This window comes from Gavia stellata, chromosome 30 (assembly GCF_030936135.1).
Source record: "Gavia stellata isolate bGavSte3 chromosome 30, bGavSte3.hap2, whole genome shotgun sequence".
In the NCBI taxonomy this organism is placed as follows: domain Eukaryota; kingdom Metazoa; phylum Chordata; class Aves; order Gaviiformes; family Gaviidae; genus Gavia; species Gavia stellata.
In genome coordinates, this window is record NC_082623.1 from 952,435 (window position 1) to 978,505 (window position 26,071).

Sequence of the window (26,071 nt, forward strand, 5' to 3'; positions counted from 1 at the left end):
CTCTCGTGTGGACTCTGTCGTTTCCGTCTCTTATTGTTAAATGGTTATTTTGTAATGATATCTGTCTCCTTATTAAAGAAACGAGCTGAAAGGAGCCCCGGTTCCCTTCTGGTCTTGCTGCTGGGGCTCAGCAGGGCGTCCGCGGCGGGGGGCAGCTCCCAGGGCCGTGAGCCCAGGGACGATGGAGGGATGGGGGCGGAGGCCCAGGTCCCCCCGACACACGAGCGTGCTCACACGCATGGTGGGGGTGTCCCCAGGCAGCCTTGAGCCCTGGTGCCCCAGCTGATCGCGGCTGGCTCAGACGTGGGGTGCAGGTGGGAAGGTATCAAAGGTCCCCACCGAATTCTCCACCCCCAGCACATACAGTTTGGTCCATATATTCACATATAGGTCCTGCCCTGCTTTGCAGAGGCGCTGGATGCCCCTAACCCCAAGGGGAAGAGCTCAAGCTGCAGTAACCACCCCCAACGACCGAAATACGTGGAGGTTTCTAGCAACCTCGCTTCAGACCAAGGCTCCAAGACGTGGCACCAGCGCCCATTTGCTACGGGTCTGTCCTGAGCAAGCTCCTGAGCAGAGCAAATACAGGGCTTAACATCATGGAGGGAGATGGGCCTGAACCCCATCGTGATTGAGAGGTGTCAGATGGGACTCTCTCCTGTTCGCCTTCCTGGCTGGAGGGTGGCTTTCAGGGACGTGCATCCACAGTTCCTTCATTTTAGCTCTCCCTGAACAGGCACACAGGGGAGCGTTGCCTTTCCCGTGCTGTAACCGCCACAGGTACGTAGCTGCAGAGCATTTGTGCTTGTATAGACGATTGATACCATCGTGCTACAGAAATTCTGGGAGAACCACGGCATTTTAGGCTAAACAACTTGCAGCTCCAGAAAGATGGAAGCAAAGTCAAAGCTTCTATTTTATCAACTCTTATTTTATTCATTTATAAATACTGTTGTGTTTACAAGCATCATAGATGTGAATATTATTCCCAAACTTTCAAACACATAATACTTATAATACTATATAACAACAACCAGTAAAACAAATCATTCATCTCAGGGTTTGAAAGGCCACTCAATAGTTGCATAAAAATACATTCTCTCCCCATCTCGTAAGCTAGTCCTGCTTCTCCAAGGAGTTTATTTACAAAGAGCCATCATCAAACTCACAGCCACAATAGGCGGGTTCACCCCAAGCAATAAAAATGAATTCACCCCAAGCAATTGCTTAGAAAAAAAGCTTGTGTTCTCCAATGGAGATCACGTCTGGCAAACGCTCTGGTTCTAACAGGGATCAGTTTTAAAAACTGCTTGCTTTGCACTCTGTCCCAAGCGCAGAGTGCAAGGTGTCCTATTCGTTACCTCCTCAGTGCACTGGTTATGTCAGGCATTAAGTGAGACCAAGAAAATTAATTCTCAAGAATTTGGTTTGCAATTGCATCGTCATCACAAAATACTCACAGCTTTGGCTAGTCAGCGAGACTAAACTGTTGGTGGGTCCTCTACCCTAGTCAGAGTTCAGGGGGATAATCCAGTGCTAAGCAGACACTTCATCTAAAGTGGTTTGGCTTTGCAAGGTGCCAGGCAGAGGAATTAAGCCTTCCGCACCCTTTGCATATGGTTCCTTAGGATAAAACACGAGTGTCCTGGTAGGAAGGGGCAAAGCGCCAGTGCAGGATGGATTTGTCAGATTGGGTTGAACCCTCTCCCTAAAACAGACACCAGGCTTCTTCACGCTGCCAGGAACCTGCCTCGTGAGAAGAACAGGATCTTCAGTCTGAAATCTCATCCTTCATCCTGCTGGGATGCACGACTGGAGACGCACGCGTTGGCACGCCAGCACTGCGCCAACCACCAGCAGCCCCAGCAGATGAGCACCTTCTTCTCCACGTGGCACAGAAGGGACGGGACTCCTGTTTAGAGCTCAGAGAGCCCAAGTCTGAAGCGAGGAGTGGGTCACCAAGAGAAAAAACATCAAGAACCGCAGAAGTACTCACATAAAGAGTGCACCAAGTGGGAACGGCGTGCAGAAAAAGCATTGACCGGATCTCAAGACTTAAAGCTGTTAAATATAGCAGGGTTAAAATAAAGTCATATAAAAAGGATGCCTGGCTTAGGCAGTGCTCTGCAGAAACCCTGATGCCATTACTAGCTTTGGTCTCTTCCTCCCCAAAGCACAGCAGCAGAGGAAGGGCCTCAGTGTACCAGGAGAAACGGCATCTCATGCCGTGCACAAACAGCTCCGCTGGCTGAAGAGCGGTGGAAGAGGAACCTCTGTCTAGAGCTGTCTGGGGAAAAACCCGCAACTCTAAGAAGAGCTAGAGAGGTGGAAACAGGCAGGATGGGGAGGGGAAGGGGAAAAATGGAGAACTAGAAAAAAACCCCAAAAACAAAGAAAAAAACCCAGGGAGAGGGAAATAAACACGCTTTCTGAAGCAATAACCAGCAAAAGGTTCCAAAAAGCCCAGGTTTGACTGATAGGGATAAATTTTACCCTGTTGAGCAAGTTCAAGAATCATGCTCATGTTCAAGTATCTCATCTCTCTTTCTCATAGTGGAAAGAGTCCCACCAGCCCGGCGGGAGCTGCGTGCCCACTGTCAGCAGAGGTGCCCGGGAGCGTAGGTAGAACTTCTTCATGGCAACCTCCAAGTTCAATGACTGAGACTGCAACTCTCAGCCAGATGGAGCAGGGAAACCAAAGGACAAAGGGAATGAAAGAACAAATATGGAAGGATGCAGATGGGAAAGTGGTTTGGATACAAAAAGAAGTCTCTGAGAGGGAAGGTATTGTTCGAAAGGAGACTATTAACAGGAAGCTCAACAGATCTGATGACAGGTTACTGCTGCTATCATCAAAATCGCACAGCACGTAGACGAGCCACTGTCTAAATGCCCATAGAGAGAACAATTTCAAACTGTTCTGAGTATGTATAACATTAAAGAGGGGTTTTTTTTGAGGTTTCCTTCAAGGTCAAGGCTTATTGCAAGCTTTTGACAGATTAAAAGACTTTCTAGGATGAAAGCGATACAGTTACCAGCACATCCAAGGGCCGCTCTTTGTCCCTCTGACACCAATGCACCCACACCTCTCCAAGGCATGCGGGAGGACAAGCGATCACTGCTTCATGGTCTTCTGCCTTGAAACCCAGCTGTGTCAAGTTTCTTCACCAACAGATGGGTGGGACTGGACTCTGGCATGCCCTCTCTCTACAAACCAACCAGTGCTGCCTTTCACTCGGTCAGCATCCTGCTGCAAATCAAACCAAGGTACCTGAAATACCAGACCAGACTCCTCTACAGGGCTCTGCCTTCATGAAGATAGCAGGAAAATGTCCCAGACGGCTGTTAGGACGGGGAGGCTGGTCTCTGGTGTGCGCACAGCTCCCTGCAAGGTGATTCAGGCTCATATGCATGTGAAAGCGGCGGAGGATCTCTAGGGGTTCAAGCTTGTCCTTCAGAAAGCTTGGCAAGTATCTGTGATACATCCTATTCCAAGGAGCAAGAGTCCAGATGCAATTAGCAGATGCTACTAACTACTGAGATGGGAGCCCTGGAAGGATACAACGTGATACCAAACCACCCAGGCTGCGGAGGAAAGGCAGGGTGAGGGATAAGGGGTCTGACACCAAGAGTCAGCACTGATGTTACTGAACAGGTTCGAAAACTTATATTAAATAAAAGACTCGGTCTACTGGGGTGAAAGGAGAAGAAGGTCTCTGTGCAAAGCAGCTGTTGTCAGCCTGTTACAGAAATCAGCCTTGGTGGCTTTCACAGCATCACATTTTAACCAGAGTCCCACATCTCAGGTGGGCTGATGTGCATCCTCAGAGTCCCAGCCCATGTTCACATTTCCCACCTGTAAAGGGGTTGTATGTGCTGGGTTACTTCTTTAGGCATCACTTTTTAAAGTACGAGCTACCTACTCCAGACTGGAGTCCAACACCAAATACTGGGCTTCTGGAAGAAGAAGTTTTGGCAGCTCAAACCCAGTCCTCAGGTTTCTCTTCTCCCTTGAATAAAATGTCCAAGATACCACGACATGCTTAAATTAAAAATAATAAAATGGCAGGGGTGTGTGTTGTGGGGGAAATGAGGGCAGAAAGGGAATGTACAGCAAAGGACAGGGCAAGGCAGGTGTGACAGATTGATCCCACGGCTGAAATGCTTGCTGTACTGTTGACAGGAGGAAAAGAGGGGGGTAGGGCTTGGTGGCGGGGTTGGCAGCTCATGTAGGGCACCCCTCTTCGTCCTGCCTTTGCTCAGGCTTCCTATTTGGAGAGCTTGCTGATGACACGAATGAGGGCTCCGTTCTCGTCCTTCAGCCTTTGGTTGTCCGACTTCAGCTCTGTCAAAATCTGTAGAGAGACAAAGACAAGGTGGGATTACAACTCGGCACTGCCATCTGGACAAACCCTACGGCTCAGAGGGAACGGCAGGGACGCGGCACCCATGCGGCCAGGGCGGCAGCTGGATGCTTGGCTTGTGTCCTCACCACTGATGTGCCATAGCAGCGTGCAGAGCTTTCCTTACTGTACGCCCTCCACCCAGCACACTTTTAACATTGATAATTTCTCTGTAACATCTCCAGGATTTTTATGGACTGGGCATCAGGTGTGGAGGGATCAAGAGGGGACTTGAGCAAAAAGCCAAGGAGCCCCCGGAGCCGGGAAAGCCTGTGGTGAGAAGCAATGCCATGGCCCCAGCACTAGGTCAGGACCAGGCTGGGAGGCAGGAACCATTTCTGAGCTGTTTCACCCCAAACCTGTTCACAGAGGCTATATAGGGCTCGGCAGAAAACTATAAAGCTGTTTTTTCTGATTTGTTCGTTCCATTTTGCCATAACTAGAGGGGAAAACAAAGGTTTGAAATTCTAACTCAGGACTGGACCAAGCGCAGCTTGCAAAATCTCTTTAGAATAAAACCAAATCTCTTTGGGACCTCATAGATGGTTAATGCAAATGCACATGCCATGGCCAGAGGACTGGTGGAACATACTGACGCTGGAGATGATACCTCCTTGGTGCTCAATTTTGAATGCTGGAGCTCAACCAAGGGTCGCAACACAGACAAAAGCCAGAAAGCTTTTAGTTGGAAATAGAGAAGGAAATAATTTCGACAAGACCTTTCCAGCATTTCTCATTGGCAAAAATCCCTCCTGACTCCCCCTGCTTCCCACCCTGCGGGCAGGTGACCTTCTGTGGGCTGTTGCCAGCCGTTCGGGGCCTGGAAGGAGACCCCGCGCTGCCCGTCTCGGGGTGTGACACAGAGGTGTAACTCGCACCATGGGTGCCAGCAACCCTGAGGGTGAGCAGCCCCAGAGACTGCTGGAACAGGCCAGGGTGGAGCGGGGTCACATGCAGGTATAAACGGCACCAGTATGAGCTTAGCGATGACTTCTCTCTGCCAAGGTGGATCTTAGGGGAATTCCCCCAAATTCAAAATCCCCACTAAACCTTCTCCTTCCCCCTAAGCTGGCATTTCAGCTCTGACCACAGCCTCCTGCCTGTTCCTCTCATCTGCAGCCCTTCCACGACCACCGCCACCGAGCGCAGGCAGCTCCCGGGGCAGATGCCAGCTCCCACTGCTCCTGCTGAAGCAATTCCCTCCTTTCACAGTCAGGCCAAGCCATGCCTGGCCCCACCGCGCCCAACCCCGTCCCTGCTGGCGCTGGCGGTGGATGCTCCAGACGGGAGGTTTTGCAAGAGGGAGCGGAGGGGGAAAGCGCAGCATGGTGGGATTTTGGATAAGGGTAAAACTATGTGATGGGCTCGCTGGAGCTTCAGCTAGAGATGCTGAAAAGTGTCTCACTGGACTCGGTGGTGCGACAGGCACATCTCCATGACAGGGCTGTCACCAGAACAGCAGTCGTGACTCCTTATGCAATTTCTCACGGCCAAATGAGAGGCATCACCCATCACCAAAGTGCTCGGGAGCCCAGAGAAACGGGGAGAGCACTTGCTGTCTCACTCCCGCACTCCTCCGTTTCCTCCTGAGCTTCATCTAACACCCACAACGCAGCACAGTGCCTTCCAGTCCAGTGCACTGTGACAGTTCAACCACCTATTGCAGTCTGCAGATGGACAGTCCCTGTCCTCTCTATGTCACTGCCTGCGGTGGCCTTGCAGTCTTGAATGTGTCCATCACTGTAGTAAGGCAGTGATATGAAGTTCTGCCACTTGCTTTGGTAGAGATAATCTGTCACAGGTTTCCAGAAGCAAAATCAGGGAGCAACCATCCCAGTTCTACAGCTTACTGGAAGCTCTGATGGTGGCTATGCCTTACACACATGCCTCGGTGCAACTTTGGTGATTTATTCAAAAAGGAAGGAGCATAAGTACATGTAAAGCTAGTGCTTCTTGAAAAGTTTCCCAGCTATAACCCTAGTCCATCAGGTTCCAGTGAAGCTTTCTGAAAACTAAAAATCAACCTTGTAAGATTTCATTCCTCCCAGGCCAAGGGCATTCCTCCCTTCGAAGCAAAGCAGCCTTGAGTCCGGTAAAATAAACTGCACGTGAAGCAGGCTGGTAATGCAGGGGCCTGAAAACTGAAGCTTTATAAATGTCTCATTGGAAATGGTAAGGAGGGATGTGGCACTGCCCGCAGGGGATGGTGAAGCTGACCATGGGGCAGTGTTGGTGTAAAGTGAGTTTTGGGCTAGAGGTTGGTCCGAGCAGTGGTGCTGTGTGCTACCTGTGACACCGGAGAAGGTGGCAGTTCAGAAATTACGTGGATTTTGGAAAATGAGATTCGTTGAAAAGCACCACTGCTGCAAGAGCGTGGTAAATCTGTCAGAGTTTAAAACAGTGACATTACTGTATAGCTGTGATGTCTACAGACACCGGTGAGACACGGTTTACAGGTACCAGCAACATCCTGTGTTAGACCTACTAAAAGAGTTGAAAAAAAATCAGCAGAGCTTGCAGACACGCGGCTCTTCTCCAGCTCGGACACCAGCAGTGAACTGCAAACCTATAAGCGAGCTGGGAAGGATCAGTCCACCCATGTCTCAGCCAGCCTGCGCAAGAGACAAGGCATGTCAGAGCAGACGGTTGTTAGCAGGGGGAAAATGATAATGTGAGTATTTCCGAGGAGAAGGAGAGAGACCGGTGACTTACAGTTGTGAAACATTATTTCTCCAAGTCTGGAAATAGTTTTACTCAATTTTCCCTCTCAGATCTCAAAGCACGTTGGGAAGGAGAATGACTTAAACTCACCGCTTATGAGAAGGAATGAACCAGTGACACGTTTGGGAATACTTTCGCAGATTTAAACCAGAAAGATGGTGAGATCATTTAACCTGACCATCTGCACAATTCAGGCCACATAACATGAAACACCCCCTCTCTCAGCCACTGTGATACACGTGTGGTCTTGAACTGAGACTCCCGGAAAGGGGAAGCCACAATTCCCTCGGTTAGTTTGTTTCTACGGTTAATCATCCTTGATATAATTTGTGTGCTAAGAATAGATTTTTTTATACCTGAGTGCCACTTCCAGCCCATGAGAGCATACTGCTTCTTCCTTTTTTAAAAAAATAGCTACATCTGAAGGGATCTGAACATCCCTACTAACCTGCAAAAGACAGGCAGGGCCCTAGGAAAGAAGCATTTACGCTTTATTTTAGCACCGAACCAATGAAGTAGCAAGAAAGGATGTAATTTAAGTGCGTGATGTGCAAGAACAAAGCTTACGGAAGGCTCATCCTTGGATTTCAGACACTAATTGCTTTGCACTGAATTTAAAACAGAAGATGAAAAAAGAGTATGCGTCTGGTCGGTCTCCGATCGCTTCACCTGCCTCATAGCCAGACCGCGGGAGGCAGAGGGGATGCTGCAGCCTGTGAACTCGGACTCAAAAACTGAACTCAGACTCTCTTTAAAATGAGGGACGGAGCTTGTTCTCTTTGCTCAAGTGACCAAGAAAACCTGCTGAGGACTGCCCAGTTGTAGGTTTTCTAAAAATCACCTTTCTGTCTAAAATGTGCACTTTGTATAATATCCCTAGAAATTTATTACATTGTTCATTCTGACTTTGGATAATCTTATTTGCTGGGGGCCAGCTTCTCACTGAACTAAGTCCAACTGAAAAAGAATATGAGCAGACACATAGCACAAAACACCTACTTTGGGGTAAGGTAATGGGGAAGGGGCTGCTGGCTAACCCATTGAGGAACGTGTGGACGAGGCATTGTGGGACATGGTTTAATGGGCATGGTGGTGTTAGTTGATGGTTGGACTTGATGATCTTACAGGTCTTTTCCAACCTTAGTGATTCTGTGATTGGCACTGACAAGCCACCCCAAAGCCATCTGCCAGCATTAAGCCACAGGGAAGCAGCTGATCCATCACTCCTCAGTAGCCATCTCAGCGCCGTCCACCCAGCCCTGTGCCTTCAGACCAAGGCAGGGAGCCTGTCCTCTTATTTCTCTCCTGGATGATGGGAGATGTGGACCCCATCCATAGGGACAAGGCAACCCCCTGATGCAGTCGGTTAGTAAAATGGCGAGGTGAGCATCATCTGCCAAGCAGAGCAAAAGTCAGCAGGACTGAACAGAGCCTCCAGCGAAACCCTGCCTTCAGCCGGGCAGTAACACCATGCTTTTGGCTTTCGGAGGATCCTTTGCCACATGCTGCTTTTAAGCCACAAGCTTCATCAGACACCCTCGAGAGCAACGAGGTGAGGGGGAAGAGCCCGGCCAAGGGAGTGGAGACCTGCCTGGAAGAGTGGAAGAGGGAGGCGAGATGAGCCGGAGGGAAAGCAGCTACAGCTCCTCTGATTCGGAGGGCTTGGCAGGCAGAGAAAGCCTGGCTACGACCCGGGTCAGAGCCCTGTTTTCAGCCAGCAGTTGCTCATTCATCTGCCTCAGAGTGTGAATCTGTTTGAGCTGGTGGAGATTCTGCAGAGAGTGAGAGGAGTGGACAGAAAAATACAGAGGAAACACACCACGAAGACAAAAGGGCACAAAAACGTGAATTTAGTCCACAAGCAGTAAAAGAAAAAAAGAGAATAAAAGAAAAATTAGTAGCAGTGAGTGCTGGATGGGCAGCAGCTCAGATGCATATGGGGAAAGCCTTACAACACACTGAAGATGTTTTGGGAATCGTCCCTTTCTCCAGGGGCCCCCAAAGCCTTTAAAAAGGTCGAATAAAGGGATTTCCCACCACAAAGCAGGACAGTTTCTTGCAGGTTATGTTCTAGTTTACCCAGACAGTGAGCTCCAGCAGCACAGAGCCCCTGGACTTAGGTACTACTGTGAGAACTATCACCGTCGACTTACCACCTACGCAGGCTTCGAAAACACTGCTGGCAACTGAGAATTTCTTTAAAACTCCTTTTCTTCATGTATCTCTAAAAACTAAAGCAATCTTGTGTAGCAAAGAGTGAACAAAGCTTCATGGGAGATTTTAAAGGCACAGACTGAAGCACCTGAAAGCGTCGCTGTCCTACAGCAGACCACCGAGACACGTACCGCGTCTGCTCGCATCCCTCGTCCCTGCAGCACCTGAATGACAGCTCTTGGGTCTGCTCAGGCTTCAGTCCTGCCAAAAGGTCTGGGGCGTGCGTGGGTTTTTCACTCCTGCCCAGATTCAACTCTTCTCTGTCATGGGGCTCAATTTATCTCTGATCTCCAGAGGTGACAACTCAGAACCTTAAACCGCTCATTTTAACTAGAGGAGTTGGAATGACAGCGTGTTACACAGGAGGCATGTGAAAACATGGCATTCTTGGTTACAAAAGAAACAAGTGGGCAAAGGACGGTGTAGAAATCAAGCCCCAAAGCTGGGGCTAGCACAGGTATAGCGGCAACGGGGAGATACAGAACACAAAAGCAATGAGGAAGGCAAAACGGGGAAATGGTAAAAGCCAGGCAGACATCACCATTTGTACAAGGATGACATTTTTCCCAGTGATGCTAAAGCGAAACCATGTGCTGCACATTTCTACCAAGTGCAGGTGCCAGGACATCCTGAGAGCTGCAGAGCTGTTTTCTGAGCAATGTCCCATCCCTCCGTCCTCCTGACAGCTTGTTGGGCAGCGGGGCCATGTGAACAAGAAACCCTCCTCCATGGTGGAGGGAGCACAGACACTGGGCAGGGGAAAGGCAGGAAGGGAAACATCTGAGAGAAGAGCAGTTGCAAGTTCAAGTGAAAAAATCCCAGCCCAGCACCAAAGCAGCTCCGCAAACCAATGCGCTCCTCCCTGCGTCCTCTTAATTGTGAGCTTGCAACGGCAGGGAGGAGACGGAGGGAAGGGTCTACTGGGAAGGGGATTACCTTCTGCCATTTAATTAGCAGAAAGTGCTCAGAGGGAGGTCACTGTCTGTCCCTAACCAGAAGCAGCACGGGCAAATCTACTGTGACACAAAGAACTTGGATGAACTTCCACCCAGCTTGCATGACATGGAGCTGGCTGCCGTTGGCAAGGAACCTGCTGCATCCCAGGACATTTTGTCCAAGGGCTCATTCCTGTAGAAAAAAGAAGCACTTTGTGTAGCCCCATTCCATCAGTTTGATTCTTAGCTACCCAAAAGCACTACCTCTGCTCCCCATTAAGGAATCAAGATACGTTGTTCAAAAGCCTTGCAAAACCAACAGAAGCAAGGCAGGTGAGTGCGGGGAGCCAGCAAAGGATGGGGTTTGAGCCCCCTGAGGGCATCAAACTGACAAAGCAGCTCCTGCTACTTGTACTATGCCAATGCAATTCTGACACTGGTCAGAATGAACAGGTCCTGAGACAGAGCTACAGCCCACGAACTGCAGGAGAGCTTCACGGACATCTCGGCAGTGAGATCCCCTCTCACCAAATCTCAGCCATCTATCCATCACTTAACCTGCCTGAGCTGTGCCAGCTCCCCCTGCGCTCAGTGAGGACACAGACGGACATCGCACGTCTGTCCTGTGATAAATCACACCCAGGAGCTGCCAGAGGATGGTTCATACTGGAAGAGTAATTTCTCTCGGTGGTACCACGGATAATAAACATCCTCTCTTTTATCACAGGGAACACAGCTGAGCATCTGGCTGGCAGAAAACGTCAAACATATGTAAAACGGGGTGCAGTGCTACGCGAGATGGAAAGGATTGTGATCATTTGAGAGACCACCTTTGTTTTGCCACACCAACATAGCATGAAACCTCAGCATGGCACGATCAGATGCACCTCAGCCTCAGCACGCTGCCACAGAAAATAAAAAGGATCACTTATGTAAAACTGTGCGTGTGCTGCAGGTAGGACAGCCTTCTATTTATCCAAGAAACCTAGCAAAGGCCAGGAAGCTGGGACTGAAGCCAAGGGCGAAGACCAGAATCTGGACGATACCGCTGTGATTGCTTATCACTCTGCTTGATACTTGGCTTACCGAAAGCAGGTTTTTCAGTTCAGCTGTACCTGCCTTCAATTAAAGGATTTTGTGCCTGCAACACTAGGGGAAATAAAAATGCCCAAAGCATGCACAATGTACAAAGCCAGGAGGTGCAGTGCTGCTACGGAATAAAGAAGCTTCTGTGACCTTCAAGAAAAACTGCTGTGTTAAGTTGGGACCTCAGGCACTTGGCATTGAATTCAGTTCAGTGCAAATGCTAATTTTCTTTCTCCTTCCTCAGCCAAGTTGCTGTATCTCCAGTGAAATTCTGCAGTCACTTAGGAAAATGCTGCACCGCCCTGTCACCTTCGCAAGAGCAGGTCTGCAGGAGCAGCTCTGGCACCAAGGAGTTCTTGAGATTACCGAGTTTGTCCTGCTTCTCTCCATTTCTTGATTTCTTCGTTAGCAGGGGTTAAACTCATGAAAGGAACAAAGCTCATTACCTCAAGCATAGCCTGAAGAACAAAGCGTTTCTGTCACAGAAACCCAGGACCATCCTGTGACCACCGCTCTGCCTCCTTTTCCTAAGAAGTCAGCTGCGAGAAGAGGAAAGCCTGGGCTATGAGATCTGATGCACAGAACTGGACACAGACACCCCAGGATCAAAAAGCTGGATGAGAGCCGTGCTGGACTGGTTCAATTCAAAGACCAGTGGGACCAATCCCAAAACTGCAGTATTACCTGAGACCTAATAACCTGGCGTGTTTGGTTGTTTCCCCTTGCTACTCTCCATGTTAAAGGAAACTGGTGGATTTGCTTAAGTCACTTATTCCTTCTGATTCTGCTCGACAGCTATTCAGCTAGCGCAAGAAGCAGGAACGAAAGTCTAACCAGAATTAATAGATTTGTTTCCCTGGCTCGACTTCCACACTAGGGATTAACACAAATGCTCTGCAGAGGTTATCTCACTCTAGGCAAACACAACGGGGCTGACTCTCCCACTTTAAGGCACGATGAAAGTGGACACGAAAGTTTGCTTTCCTTATGGAGTTGTCCAGTTCGATGTTTTTTTCTCTTCAGAGATTTTATACTCCTTTTTATTCAGTGGCTGTCAAAAAAGACATGTCACAGTGCACTCAGGTACTCACCACATGCTCAAGTTTTTGCAAAAACTAGTGGAAACGTAGTGGCACCTTAGAAGAGATATTTTCAAATTTCATGTCTATTTATTCTACCAACAAAAGGCCACTTTGGTTGCTCAATGCAGCAAGAACATAGCAGAGAGCAAAGAGGGAGTATCACTCTTGAGGACCCGATAGCTCATTTTCAGTTAAACCACAGGCTCCGTGAGCTCACATCTCCAGCACTTGCCTCCAGCAGCTTCGGGGCAATATAAGAACATGCCAAACTTCTAGCAGTGCTTCTCCTTTTGCACCATCTCAGCTTCCATCAGTCTGCAGCTCCAGACTACCCGAACCAGAGGCGCTTTGGCTGCACCCAACAGTTCCTACAGGCACCTTCTTTCATTAATTGCTTTTTGAACCAATATAAATGTTTCAAAACCGACAGGCCACTAGAGGACACCAATTTGTCTTTTTACTCCGTGGACTGAGCTGGTTTGCAGAGTGATCTGCATAGCTGAAGAAACAACACAAACGGCTGCTGTCTGGCTTTTCTCTTGAAGGCCATGTTTCTGTAATTACAGGAAGGTCTCTCTGGAGTTAAAGGTTGCTACCTGTTCAGTGAAGAAAGAATTTGGAATTTAGGCATATTCAGTCATTGCTCCTTCCCCTTCTGGCTAGCACATCCACGTTTATTTTCTCCTCTGCGAGAGAACAAGTGTGCCTTTACAGTAAGACTCCACCAAATCGTTCTGCTACTTATTGCAGTAGAAGATGCAGCACAAGCCAATGGGTCTTTTCAAAGATGTACGCTCGGTAAATATATAAAGCTTCAGATAGAAACATAAAGTTGGAACCTCCTCCAGGGTGGCAGGAAACTGTTTCCATCAGTGCACCGTGCTGGGAGAGCTCACAGCTCTCAGACGGGGTCCTTCCTTCTTAAAGTAGCTTGGTCCCACCTGGGTCATGCTCAAAGGGAATGAAAGTGCAGGGCACAGAGCAAAGGGGGGCATTCTGTGAATACGAGCATTAAAATAGAGCGTAAAATGATGTAATGCTGCAAAATCAGTGTGAAGTTTTAGGTGCACTTAGATGGCAAAACACACTGCTTCCTGCTCTGCAGTGCTCCCCGCTAGCCCCGTGCTCGCAGGGCATCCAAGCCATGGCAGGAGGAGAACCATCCTTCGAAGCAATGCCACGAGAGAGGAGAACGCGAAGGAGCAGTCGGTGGCGGATGTCTCGTGACAGTAAGCCATGCTGCGCTTTTCATCATGAAGCAAATTCCTCTTTGCTGAAATCTATTCCAGGCTGACTTACTGACACAGCCTTCCAGTAACATGCTTTAGGAAGGGAGTACAGAAATACAATCATTCTGTGTTTTTTCCTGGCTAGTGTGCGTGATCTCAAAAGCCAGCTTTGTCTTCTTACCCATCTGGAGAGAACCACAGCGGCTTAACTTGAGCTGCAGACTATTCAGAGCACAAAGGATCAGCACACTGAAACTCATCGATGCCACAAAAGGTTAGTTTTGGAAAGCATTTAAGGAGAACAGCTTTTACAGTTCTCGGATCAAACAGCATAACAGATTAAACATATGGTGCAATCAGATGAATGATAATAGGACAGTTTTATTAGTATTTAATGTTCGGAGAACATGGCCATTAAAGTAAGTTCTGACTGCATAAAGGAACACGCTCAGAGGTAACCCGAGTCCCTTCCCATGTACACCTTTAATATCCTACTCCTGGGTGACAATCCCAAAAGACATTAATACAAAGCATAAAAAATGGAATAGACAGAGTGAATAGATTATTTCCTACCTTCATCTCCTCTTCCATTTCAGAGAGTTTCCGCTCCAGGGCTCGCTTCTCCTGTTTATAAGGATTCATAACGAAGATGGTCACAAGGATTTAATAGAAAAACCTACAGTACATTTTCTTTTAAAGAAAAATAGGAGTCTTGTATTTCTGTAGGAGCATTCACTGAAAAGCATCTCAAAGCAATGCTGACAGGGCAGCTGGTGCACCAGCAGGCGATACGCGCTGGGCCCATTTCGGCAGATCCTGAGCTCTCTTCACACCCCTTCAGTGAAACTATCCCCCCACCTTCAGTGATCCCGTTTTTTGGGACCTTCGATGTAATGTGATTTTGAGCTCTGTAGGTGAAGGCATGGATTTAACTGCACCCCACTAAAGGAGGCAATGAGAAAACTCACCAAGCCCATCAAATATGAAAGAGTGAATAAGGAAAGGTGCCTAGAAGTTCTGCTTCTCCCAGATTAATTTAGGGCTTCAAAGCTGTAAAGCTGACTGCTTTCAGTACATTTTGGAAACCGACAATTACACAGGTAGGCTCTGCCACGTGCGTACTGGTGGTGCCTGCAGTGGACAGCTAGAGCCCTTGCCTAGAGGGAGAGATCTGGACTCCATCAATGACTTTTTCAACACGAGAGGGCTCAAACCGCCCCAGGAAAGTGCACTGAGCAGAAGGAAATGGCAAACATGGGTCAGGGACAGGTTTTACACTCTCTGTCCTGCTCCTTTGCCCTCTGCAAAGAAACACGAGGACAGGAGAGTGAGGAAACCAGCTTCTGTGTGAGGCTGTGGATGATGGGTTCTGGGTCACTTCTTGTCCACAGCACACTTCATCCAGGGATTTGTCAGTGCAAAATGCGTTAAGCTGTCCTGGAAACAGTTAATGCCATCTTCACTGAGAACAGTCGGGCACTTTTTTTCTCTCTAACTCTCAGAAACCTGCATTTGTGGCTGTCGTGATCCTAATTCAACAAGAGTGATGCAGGACATTGCCCCAACTTGGAAGCATCGCATGGGTGGGAGATGGGACGCATGGTGTGAGCTCCCTCTGGTTGGGGATGTCCCCTCAGGGCAAGTGCTCTGACCACCACACTCTCTTTTTTTTCCAAAAGAAAAGCTCCACCCGTGTCATGACTTACCCCCGCAGCTACGTTCAGATGCCAGCGATCGTTGCATGTTTGATAACCCCACTCAGCCTGCTTTAAGCACACCTAGGAATCATGCCCACATGGATCACTGCTTTGAGAATCTCAGTCTCGGGGTTCAGGCTGGTGCAGAGATGCTCAGCTGAGCTTACACGGCAGCGCCCTGGCCTGAGCATCAGCTCAGCTTCAGCAACCTCGGTAACTTCAACAGTCAAAGCCTGGCACCTGCGCCGGCAGGTATATCACACACTTGTACTGAGGGCTGATGTGCTCTGCCTAACTCTGTCCAAAGTGGGGATCCTGAACATCACCTCCTCTGCAGTCTATCTGGCAAATCCCGGGAAGTGTTTACACAAAAATAATTAAGGTCTTTGACGGTAGCAATTGAATTTAAACACAGGGTTTGACCATCCAGCAAAGCTCCTAAAAATTCAGGAGATGAAACACTTTAGGAGGAGCCTCCACTTCAGGCGATCCTCCAACACGTAAGTGGACGTTACTGAGAAACTGGAGCCAGGCGCCAGATTTAATTAACCACTGAGGTAGGTGGTGGGAGAATGAGCGGTAATGGCCATCAGCTGAAGTAGGGGAGGCTCTGACTAGATATAAGGAAAAAAGAAATCACTATGAGGATAGTTAAGAACTAGAAGAAGGGGCTGCAGCTGTGGAAACTCAACACTCAGAGGTCTTCATGAAACGATGGGACAGAGCCCTGACTAACCTGGTTGACTCTGCTGAGATGCATTAAGATCTCCTCGGGTCCCTTCTGATCTGACCGAAGCTATGGTCACTGAAGGCAGAGATTTAGCCAGACACTGCCCGCTCAGCTTAGCTTACTGCAATGAATCTGACTGTTCAATTAAGAGGAAGGAGCATTCAAACATTCAGATATCACATATAATCACAAGACAGACACCCAGCTAGTGTTTTGCCTTGTTGCCCCCACCACCCCAAAACAGTCTTTATTTATAAGGATCACAAATATTTTAAAGCATAATGGACCAACAGTTTCTTAGCACAATACAATACAATTCACTGGTCTGCAGCTTCCTATAACAAAAGAAAGAAATCAGAACTAAGCTGATTTGCAAAGGGCAGAAAAGTCTCAGATACCGAAAAGGTCAGAACACAATTATCACTGTGCACTGCTCCACAAGGCAAAAATATAACTTATCTTTTAATTAACACTTTCCTTCAAGAAATTACTATGCCCTGCAGAGCACAGTGAAAAATCGAGACTCAGAAGAAAGCAGAGACACATACCCTTTTCTCCATCTCCAACATGCTGGACCGGTCAGAAGTTTTCTCCTGTTTCTGCTATGTAAATTAAAAATAGAAAGCTATTAAAACCGAGAGACATTCACAGGATGCTGCAAAAAGGCCTAGATAGGCTACAGATGCACTGGCCCAGAGAAGAAGCAGTCTTTACAGAATCACACTTATTTCTGTAAAAAGTAAGTCTCTTCTGGAGCACCTTCCCTCCCAAGAGCTAAATCCTTTCCCATGCTGGAACGTGCACTGGCTTGTCATGGGCCAGTGCTCAGTTTCTCCAGCCTAGGACCCGGTTTTTGCCTTACCTGGGCTACTTTTTCCAACTTCGATTTGATGTCAGCCAACTCAAGCTGGGCTTCTTGCAGTTTTGACTTCAGCTTTTGATTTTCAGACAGGGCGCTTTCGTATAACTGAAATATGAAACAAAAGATTTCAATTAACCAGGCTGCTCTTCGGCTGCCGCACAGACCCAGTTCTGCCGCACTACTCCGAGCAGACACGTGTCCTCAGCACCGAGCAGAGGCAGCTGCGGGGTTTGCTTCGCTCCCCTGTGTCAGGATATTAGAAGAAGGGCAAACAGAACCAGTTTGGATGCTTTACTTGTGTTTTCATAATTCATATGAAATAAGAAAACAGCTGTTTAATTTTGTAGGGTGTTTAAACACAGCTAAGAGGCAAAGAGAAGGGATGTTTTTAATTTAGGTAAACCACCAAGCATAATAAAGTAGTAAGTTATGTATGCTGGATGTATCTGAACTTGTGATTCTGTTGTGCTCCCCAACACAACACACCCTAGTTGCTCTTGTGTGCTTTTAGTTTGAAGAAGAGGAGAAAGGAGGACAATTTTACGCCACCCCAGAACGGATTTCTTCCCTTCACTTCCTTCAAACAAGCAGAATTTCCATCCCCCTAAGAGGACAAACTGGGCATACTGCCTGCCTCTTCTGGCCAGACATGTTCATGAAGAGGAGTGGGGTGCTGCTTAGCGTGCAAGGCTTTTCAGCATCATAGTCATTTCAGAATTAAGGTCATCTTAATCTGTTTACTTTTCATATGGTCTTTGCATTGATACTAGATGTGCACAGCAGTCCGTATTACTGCCTTTCAAGGATTACGTTGAAAGTTTCAGAGACTACAGAAAAAATAATTCTGGAATGTTATAGCAGCAAAAATAATTCTGTGGGGATATGCATGCTTGAGCCACCCTGGCATGCTCAACACTCTCTTTTCTTGCTCCTTTCAAATCCATCCCAGCATTTCTCCAGCCTGACTCTTCAATCCCCCTCCCCCAGATACCTGACTTTGCTCAATGTCCTTTCTCCCCTTGTCCTTTTTCGACCCTCTGAAGGGCTGATGCATTTGAAAAAGGCTGGTGTGACTTTCAAAGGCAATGGGAAGAGAGAAAATGAAAAGAAACTTTTTTCTTTCTTTCCAAAGACTCTCAGTGCAGGTTTCTGCAGCAACAGGCAGCTTCTAAGGTGCATGCGGTGACATTAATACATTTAAAAAAATCCTACTTTTTTATAGTCCCTGTTACTCTCCTCTTCTGCTCTGCTGCTGAGGGCGGCTAACCGGTTCTCCCTCCGGGTGTAGGCACTGGAGCGGCTGGAGGCACGGTCGCTGTAGGAGGAGTCACTGGTCGTAGGGTTCGTAGCTGCTTCCAACCTAAAACGTGATGAAGATTTAGCACCGTGGAGCCGCTGTTACTTTGGGACAGCCAGTATGAGCCCGACCGGCTGGGACTCGAGGCCGTGGCAGGCCCGGCTGAGCACAGGCGCTGGGACGGCTGAGAGCACCCTCCACCCCGCGGCAGGGCATCGCTGCTGAAGGCCAGGCAGCCACCACCGTGTTAAAAACTGGACAAAATCCAGCGGGGATGAGCCCAAACCCCAAATGGGCAGTAATTTCCCATGCGCCTCTCCTGTTCATGGTGGGAATGGGCTGCATTTCTAACAGGGCACAGAGGGGTTTTTTTTCTCTGCGGAGTAGCTGTTAAATAATTTGGGGAGCAAAGGACGAAAGCAAACTGGCCCAACGGTTGAGCTAAGGTAAGAAGCAAATGGCCAGTACCAGCTTCAGCTGCTGATTTGAAGCACAGGGAATCCCCAAAGCCATGCAAAAATATGCTGTCAATAAATATTAATTAGAAAAAGCTCCAGAAAATAAAATTCTTACCTGGAAAGTCTTTCATGCTGAAGGAAAAAAAAAAGAAAGAAATTCTAATTATTAAAAGGAATTAATAACGAGGAGAATTAAAGGTTCAATTCAAGAACTGCAGAGCTACCACACAGCAGCAATTTCCTGCCTCTGATACCAGCACCCAGCTCACAACAAGCTAAACAGCAGTATTTCCCATGCCCAAACTGGGAATCACCGATCCCTGCCTGCACTTTTTCAACCGCTTCAGCTTCTCTGAAGCATTTCAGGTTTCCTTTCTTTTGCTAACCTAAAAACTACTGAACCTTGCTCTTCAAATCCTAGTTTCCAGAATTGAAATCCATTCCTTTGAACCAAAACTAATCTATTGTTTCCCTTTTTAAATCAAATTATTCTTCCTGACTTTGATCACTGTCCTATGCATGATGTGGGTGAGAGGGATTAATGGACCACGATACACAGAGCTCGCTGCGTATTTATGTTGGACTTCAGGAAATCACAAACGGTACTTCTTCTCCATGGGCAAGTACCTCCCCCAAGAAGAAAAGCTTCACCATGTCAAGGAGATACACAGCAGAAGGTGCACGAGGAAGGGAGAGGAGCCTTACACTAGCCAAAAGGGTGGACATGTTGGTTGGAGCGTGTGTTAGGTTCTTCTTCCCTCATCAACATCCAAATCACCCCTGTGCCGTCCTCAACGCTGCCTTTGCTGCAGCCCACAACTGCAAAAATCAAATGGTAATGGCATAGGTGTCCTGCAGGATACACCGCACTGACCTGCCACCTCCTTCTCCGCAAGGCTTCTCTTTGTCTGGCAGACGTTTACTCAAATTCAAGGTGCAGTCGAACTCTTTTTCAGTCCCTTGAACTGGAAATTGAGCCCGATATTCCCCTGCTAGTTTTATTCGCAGTGTCATTTCTCTGAGTGAGCAAACCGCTGGCAGGCTCTACCAGTTTTTTCCCTAGATCCTTCTTAGTAAGTGCAAGAGTCAACACAAGAAGGACGTTACAGAGAAGACGAGGGGTCAGGCTTTTAGTGCCCAGACACACTTGTGCTGGAGTTTGCGCTGCCTAGATACACCACTAAATCTAGTGCTAAACGCCTTGCTGGGTGGCAGATTTGCTGCCGGTCTGGCACCCCAGTGCTTGAAGACTTCAGACCTCCTGCTCCTGCCTGGCACCCAGACGATGCCTCTCATTACTGGGCAGGTATCTGGGAGCACAGACACCACGGACAGCTGAATTAAGTCATCCCATTACATGCAGAAGGAGGGCAGACAAGCGACTCTGCAATCTCTCTGCCCAAAGCCAGAGGACCACAGGGGCAAGTCCCAGGGCAGCACGGACTGCGCCCAGCCTGCCTGCGACACTGCCCTCCACTCGCCAGGATGCAGGGACCCAGCTACGTATTACGTATACCTAGTTATTCATTTTTTAATTCAGCCTGCCCTAATGTAACCCTCATCTGGAATCCTGATTCAAGACAGGAGCCTCCCCAAGGAATCTGCGATCCCCGCTCGCCCTGCAACACAGCCCTCCGACGTGAGATGCAGTGATTCGACCAGTCAACAAGAGGCGAACTGAAGAATCCCAGGACATTTGAAGCCTCGTGGATGGACAACACATTAAGCCAAAGCTGCTAAATGCAATGCTCAAAAGGACGAGCAAGCCCTGCTATTAACTAGCATGTTCTCCCTAGAGCTGTGCCCGCAGGGCCACCCTCAGCCGGGCTCCCGGAGCAGGTCTGGGTGCCAACCCCATGCTGTAGAGACGGTCACCAACCGTGCCAGTGCTGGCATGGGTCCTGAACCATGGCTGCAGGCCCAGCCCGATATTATTTTATTTGTTCTAACCCTCTCTCCATGCACCAAAAGCTTTCTTTGCATCATACAGGTGAGAAACCACCCAAGGGAGAGAGCAGACAGCTTTCCACCGTAGCTAAGCCCTGCCGCACTTCCACAAGCGATGCTGGATGCTGTCTGGGAAGCTTCTCATGGGGCCAAACGCCCGGCAGCTGCTGCTGTTGTCACAGGGACATCTGCCTGCTGTCCAAACAGCCGTGGCTTGGGCCACTCTCCGTAGGAAGCTCAAAGCCAGTAAGCTGGGAAGCAGTTTCCGTACGGCTGGCCTCTGGCATGGGGCTATCATTAGAAAGATTTCCCATTTTTAGCCGCAAACACACTGCCTGATGTCTCCACGGTCTTTTGTTAGCCAAGCATCCGACGTTAAAACCCTCAGCTGCCTGACAGCTCCCTTTTAATTTTGGCCTAATGACCCAACCTCCCCTATTGAGCGGGAGAGGGGAATTAGGAAGTGATTAACAAGCCTCTTAGTGAAAGTTATTTGTGCACTTTATGCTAATCCCCTTCAGTGACGACTTTTCTTACCATGACAAACGGCTAGGCAGGTAATCCACTTAATATCAAGCCCGCATTTATTTCAACAAACGCACCTGCTAATGTATTTGAACAGCGCTGAGAAAGTCCACACGCGGCTGGGCAAGGCAACGTGGAAACTAAGCAATAAAACCTGAGCAGGTCCCCAAGCCAGCCTGCGTGCTTGCAGCAGGAGGGAAAAATCGTTTTTTTTCATTTTTTTCCTCCAAAGAACTAATAATTTCCACAGGCAGAGTGAGCAGTGGTGTGCTTCTGCAACGGAAGGGTGGGATAAGAAAGGAATCACTTTAAACATAGCTGCTGAGAACAGCAAAGGGGTAAAAAACCCCCCAGGTTTATTGTATTTAAAACCCGCCTGTGATGGATACTGAGACGAATTGTTTCAGGCTGCAATTGTCTCTGTGTCTCTGAAAAGGAAGAGAGATACTTGATGAGACGGGAGGACCTGCGAGCATCGTTCCTGCCGCTGCTGCCGGCGTTAGAGCGGAGCAATCCTGCAGCAACCTGCTGCCACCCCCGGCACGCGGCGGCTCCGGGACTCCAGCCAACAGCTAGGTATTTCTTAGTGCTCAGTGATTTCTCCTCCTGCGACTTTCTCTCCGTTTGGGCTCGTTTAAAGCCTGCCTCTGCACCATAAAACGACTCCAGTGTCTTGCAGAAGCAGCACGGAGCTACAGGAAATCTCTGTGTCCGCAGCTGTTGGGAAAGCCGGCGTCTTTCCCTCACCCTCCAATTTTCAGTGCCTCGCTCCATGTTGTTTCAGTTAAAAGTGGTATTTTTGAGACAAAGATTAAGTTTGAGAGGAACTGGGTAAAGGCTGAGGTCTGGAAAGCAAAGCCTGAATGAGATATTACAGCAGCTGTTGGAAGTGTCCCTGCCATAATGAAAGTTGCAGAACAGTTTTCGCCAGCAGATCCTTCTTCTTGCTGCTACCTTCAGGGAAGGAGGGAAGATTTATTTATTTTGTTTTAAATCAGTTTCTGGCTCAATATTTTCCTGGGTTTTGCACAGAGGCCAGTGTTCACACTGATATTTCAAGGAGCAGCTTCTTCAGTTTTGTTGTGGGTTTTTTTTCTTTTAAATAATGATGGAGGAGGGGGAAAAAATCCTGAATGGAAAAAAAAAAAAAGTTCCACTTTGCATCTTCAAAAAAAGGCTCCAACTAAAAGAGGTGACATGGAAAGCAGCAGTTCTTAGCACAAAGAGAGGCTTTGATGCCTGGGGAAGCGAGTTAAACAAAAAGACGATTAAAACATCGTACTCCTGGGAAGCGGCTGTGCCATGCAGGAGGGATCCGAGAGGCGAAGCGTGAGCCCTACCTGCAAACACTGGACTAGGCGCGTAACTGAGACATCCCTGCTATTTGCTCAAAGACAAACATTTTCAGGGGCCACTGGGACATCACATCGGAGACGTATTTTCAGTAGAAAACAGCTTCTTCCCAGCTCAGTTCTGCCCTGCTTTTGGCCGTAGCGCCCTGGGACACCCTCGCCATGTGCTTCCAGCTGCACCTGCACCATCAGCCCAGCAACCGCCTCTCCTCCACTCACTGCCCCTTCTTTTAAAACAAACACCAAATACTCATATAGACTTCTGCGGCATTAGCTGGCTCATTGCACTGCATATGTAAGCACCAAAGAAGGTTGTATCTGCTCGGAAACGCCGTCCCAGAGCTGGAAACTCCGAGGTCAGCGTCAGAAGGTGAAGGACAAAACTCCCCCTCCTTCATTTCTGGAAAGAGAAGTTGGGGGTAAACAGAGGGAAACAAGAGCTGAGGCACCAAACGTACACTTACTGACTAAGCTGGTGCAAGAAAGGACTTTCCCTTCCTGATTTTTTCTTGAACGAATACCGTGCAATCTGTTAAGGTTAAAAAGGGGATGCTGAGGAACTGCTCTACCAACTGTACAAATGCACTGGGGTTTTTTTCTTCCCCTGGTAAATTTGGAACAGCGCTGTCAGTTTTGCCCAGACTCCTTCATTTCCCTTGGGATCAAAAGTTTGACTAGAAACATTAACAGGCAGGGAAGCATCGGGTTGTGAAATTATCCTTCCTGCAATCTAAACAGGGTCATATCGCTGCAGGGCTTGGGGCGGGGGGAGGAGGACCCCAGGGAAAAGCGAGGCGCTGGAGGCAGCTGTCCTGGTTCAGAAACCAGCACGGCAGCCAGCGCTGCACCCAGACCCCGGCACTCCTGCTAAAGAGCACCGAGACAGCCAAGGGCATGACTTCTAAAGGAAAACTTAAAAGCACAGAGCACTTGCAGGTGTGCTTGGAAGTTTCTGGTAATCCTTAGCTCTTAGACCTGAGAGATCACATCACCTTTCCTCCCGTCCGTCTCAGGGCGGCAGCACATTCAGGGAGTGCTGGGGGGGTGGAGGACGGCAAAGGGGTTCAGCTAGTTTCGCCAGCCCTCCCGGACAGGGTCAGAGACGATTCAGCCCAGGTGGGCTGGCAAAACACAGGACATCTGAGATGGGACCTGAGAAAAACGGCAAAGAGCATCACACCGGACCGAGCCTCCCTGCGCAAGCCGCTTTCTTCTGGGCCCCCCAGTTCTCACCGTGCTGACGTTGGTCAATCCCAAGGAAGCGGCACAGCTAGGTACTGGCCGTGGCTTTACTCGCCCGGACCGCCGGGATGCTGCACAGGGCCAGGAGTGCCGTATGGTTTTGATTTTAGAAATGTGCTCTGACTGTGCAGGGCCGGAGCCTTCTCTTAAAAACCCAGAAACTTTTACAGCTGTTAGGAGTTCAGTAAAGTATAATTAAAACCAAATTTCTCGTGGAAGGTTTAGATAAAATGCAGCCCTGAAATGCAGTGCCAAAAGGGGGATTGGCCACTGCTCTTGCCAAGTCAGAAATTGGCCTAATTGCTTCCAATTGCGTTCTTCTGCGGCTGGGATCCGACCCAGCAAAGGCAGAAAAAGTCTACTATTTACATTGGTTAAAAAAAAAAAAAAGAAGAAAAAAAATAGATGCTTTGGGAACATTTTATGCTTCTTTATCTCCAACTGGCCAACCTCAGGAAAATGTGCACTATTTTAAGATAGTTCTCAAGGAATTTATTTTGGTGTGTTTTGTCTCAGAGATCCTGATCAATGCTTACGATTAAATAACCACCATTTAACACGATCCTGGAGCACAGCTCCAGCCCTGCTGTCCTCCCTTTTTCTAATCAAGAGGGGACGTTTTAGGAACCTCTCGAATTTTATTCTTGTGTTGGCAAATATCCTCCTGGTGAGTCCTGTTTGCTTTAGAAATTAAACATAAAATAAAACCAGCTGCTTTTGGGGCCGGTTCTTTCCCTCTTATATGCAAAAGCCACCACATTCCTGGAGTTACGTAGCTCTGCTGCTCCTACACTTCCATAGGTTTCCGTGCTTGGCTACCCTGATGCAGAGCAGCTGTAAAAAAGACAACCTCTGCGGTGTGTCATGTTGCTGCAGGCAGAAGTCCTCCTGGAGCCGGCACAGCAAGAGCTGAGCTGGACGGAGGCAAAGCAATGAGGAAGGCTGCCTGGTCCACCTCAGAGCCATCCCCATCGGGGACAACCCAGAGCGGCGTTCCCCTCAAGTCACATTTGTCTTTCAAGTCAGGTATGGTTGGGGTCAAGTTTGGTTTTCCAGTGGGTGCAGAGTAATTCGGAGGTCTGGTTGAACTCTGCTTTTGATACGGTTTTCGAGGTCATTGCCTCCCTCAGAAAGCTGCTCTGCTGACCTGAGAGCTGTGGTTTGCTACAGCGTCCCGTTAGCTACAGCTGGCGTGATGAATAGTGCTGCCTTCCAACTCAACTTTGCATTTCTGCAAATGCAAGGATTACAAAATCCCATTGATATGATTAATAATCCAGCGTAGCCAAACCACCTCCATATAACCTCCAACTCCCAAGAGCCTGATGCAAAATATGTTTTCACAAACTATAAATCAATAAACTTTGCTTAATAAAAACTGCTGTTACTGAAGCATACTATTAAAAGGTTCTCCAAGATGGAATAGTGGCTTTGGCAGCTGGCTGCCACAGATCACATCATTTTCAGTACGGCTAGCACGTATTTAATCAGAAAGAAATACATATGGCTGTAATGGACTGACGACCTCATCTCCGGCCATCCCAAACACATCTAAACGTTCTGCAGTTGTACACCGGTTTGCATGATTGCCAGCCCGTGCCTCAGTTCCCCGCCTCACTCACACGGCCCGTTGGCTTTGCCGCAGCTGCAGTTTATTGCCGCTGTCTCTTGGGGTTAAAATTCGCCATGTAAAATGTCAGGCTGGATTGTATTTTAATTTAGTAAAGGCCACAATTCAGAAACCCGGGTTTGTTGCTCTTATTTTTTTTCCTTCTTTTCTAAGGGATCAAATTTTATTGGTGAAAAATTTAATTTTGCAAAGTGACGTGACCTTAGACAAAACTCTCCAGACATGAGGAAATAAAAGCCAAACGGCCAAGTGACACAAGAAGAGAAGATTTCCGCTCCTAAATTTCTTCAATATGAGAATGCCACAGGTCTGCAGGCAACGATATCTTCCTTGCCCCTGCAAACGCTCTAGCGGGACATTTTCAGGTGTTATCATCGGGTATTTAAATACCTGTTTGGCCACTAGCCAGGATTCAAGCTGCCAAAAGCCAACCTGCCAACTTTTTGGCGTGAAGTGTGCCCCAAAATCTGGCGAAAACCTCCTCCTGCAGCCATGTGGCATCCCTGTGACAGCCGCTACGGCCACCGGCAGCGCTGGCGTGGAAAAGCGATCAGGGCTGGTTTAGGTATGCTGCCCTGTCTGTATCACATGAAGCATCTTGTGCTGTTAGAATTAAGAGAGTTTATACTGTCTCTCTCTCCTCCCTCTTTTGTTTCAGTCT

At 48.3% G+C, this 26,071-nt stretch overlaps 1 protein-coding gene across 5 annotated transcripts in view; it reads right to left on the reverse strand.

The window, feature by feature from the left end:
• Positions 1-916: 916 nt before the first annotated feature.
• PPP1R12B (protein phosphatase 1 regulatory subunit 12B) overlaps positions 917-26,071 on the reverse strand; it is a 127,427-nt gene continuing 102,272 nt past the window's right edge. For 3 of the 5 annotated variants that reach the window (XM_059830981.1, XM_059830979.1, XM_009813714.2), the window contains 6 exons: positions 18,830-18,846; positions 18,172-18,319; positions 16,960-17,064; positions 16,646-16,699; positions 14,244-14,294; positions 917-4,355 (listed from right to left, as the gene is read on the reverse strand). In XM_059830981.1, coding sequence (XP_059686964.1) covers positions 4,269-4,355; positions 14,244-14,294; positions 16,646-16,699; positions 16,960-17,064; positions 18,172-18,319; positions 18,830-18,846 — 462 coding nt within the window. In that variant the 3' untranslated portion in view covers positions 917-4,268. Of the gene's footprint in view, positions 4,356-4,996; positions 8,897-14,243; positions 14,295-16,645; positions 16,700-16,959; positions 17,065-18,171; positions 18,320-18,829; positions 18,847-26,071 lie in introns of those variants that run through there. The other 2 variants (XM_059830980.1, XM_059830978.1) reach the window with 1 other exon arrangement.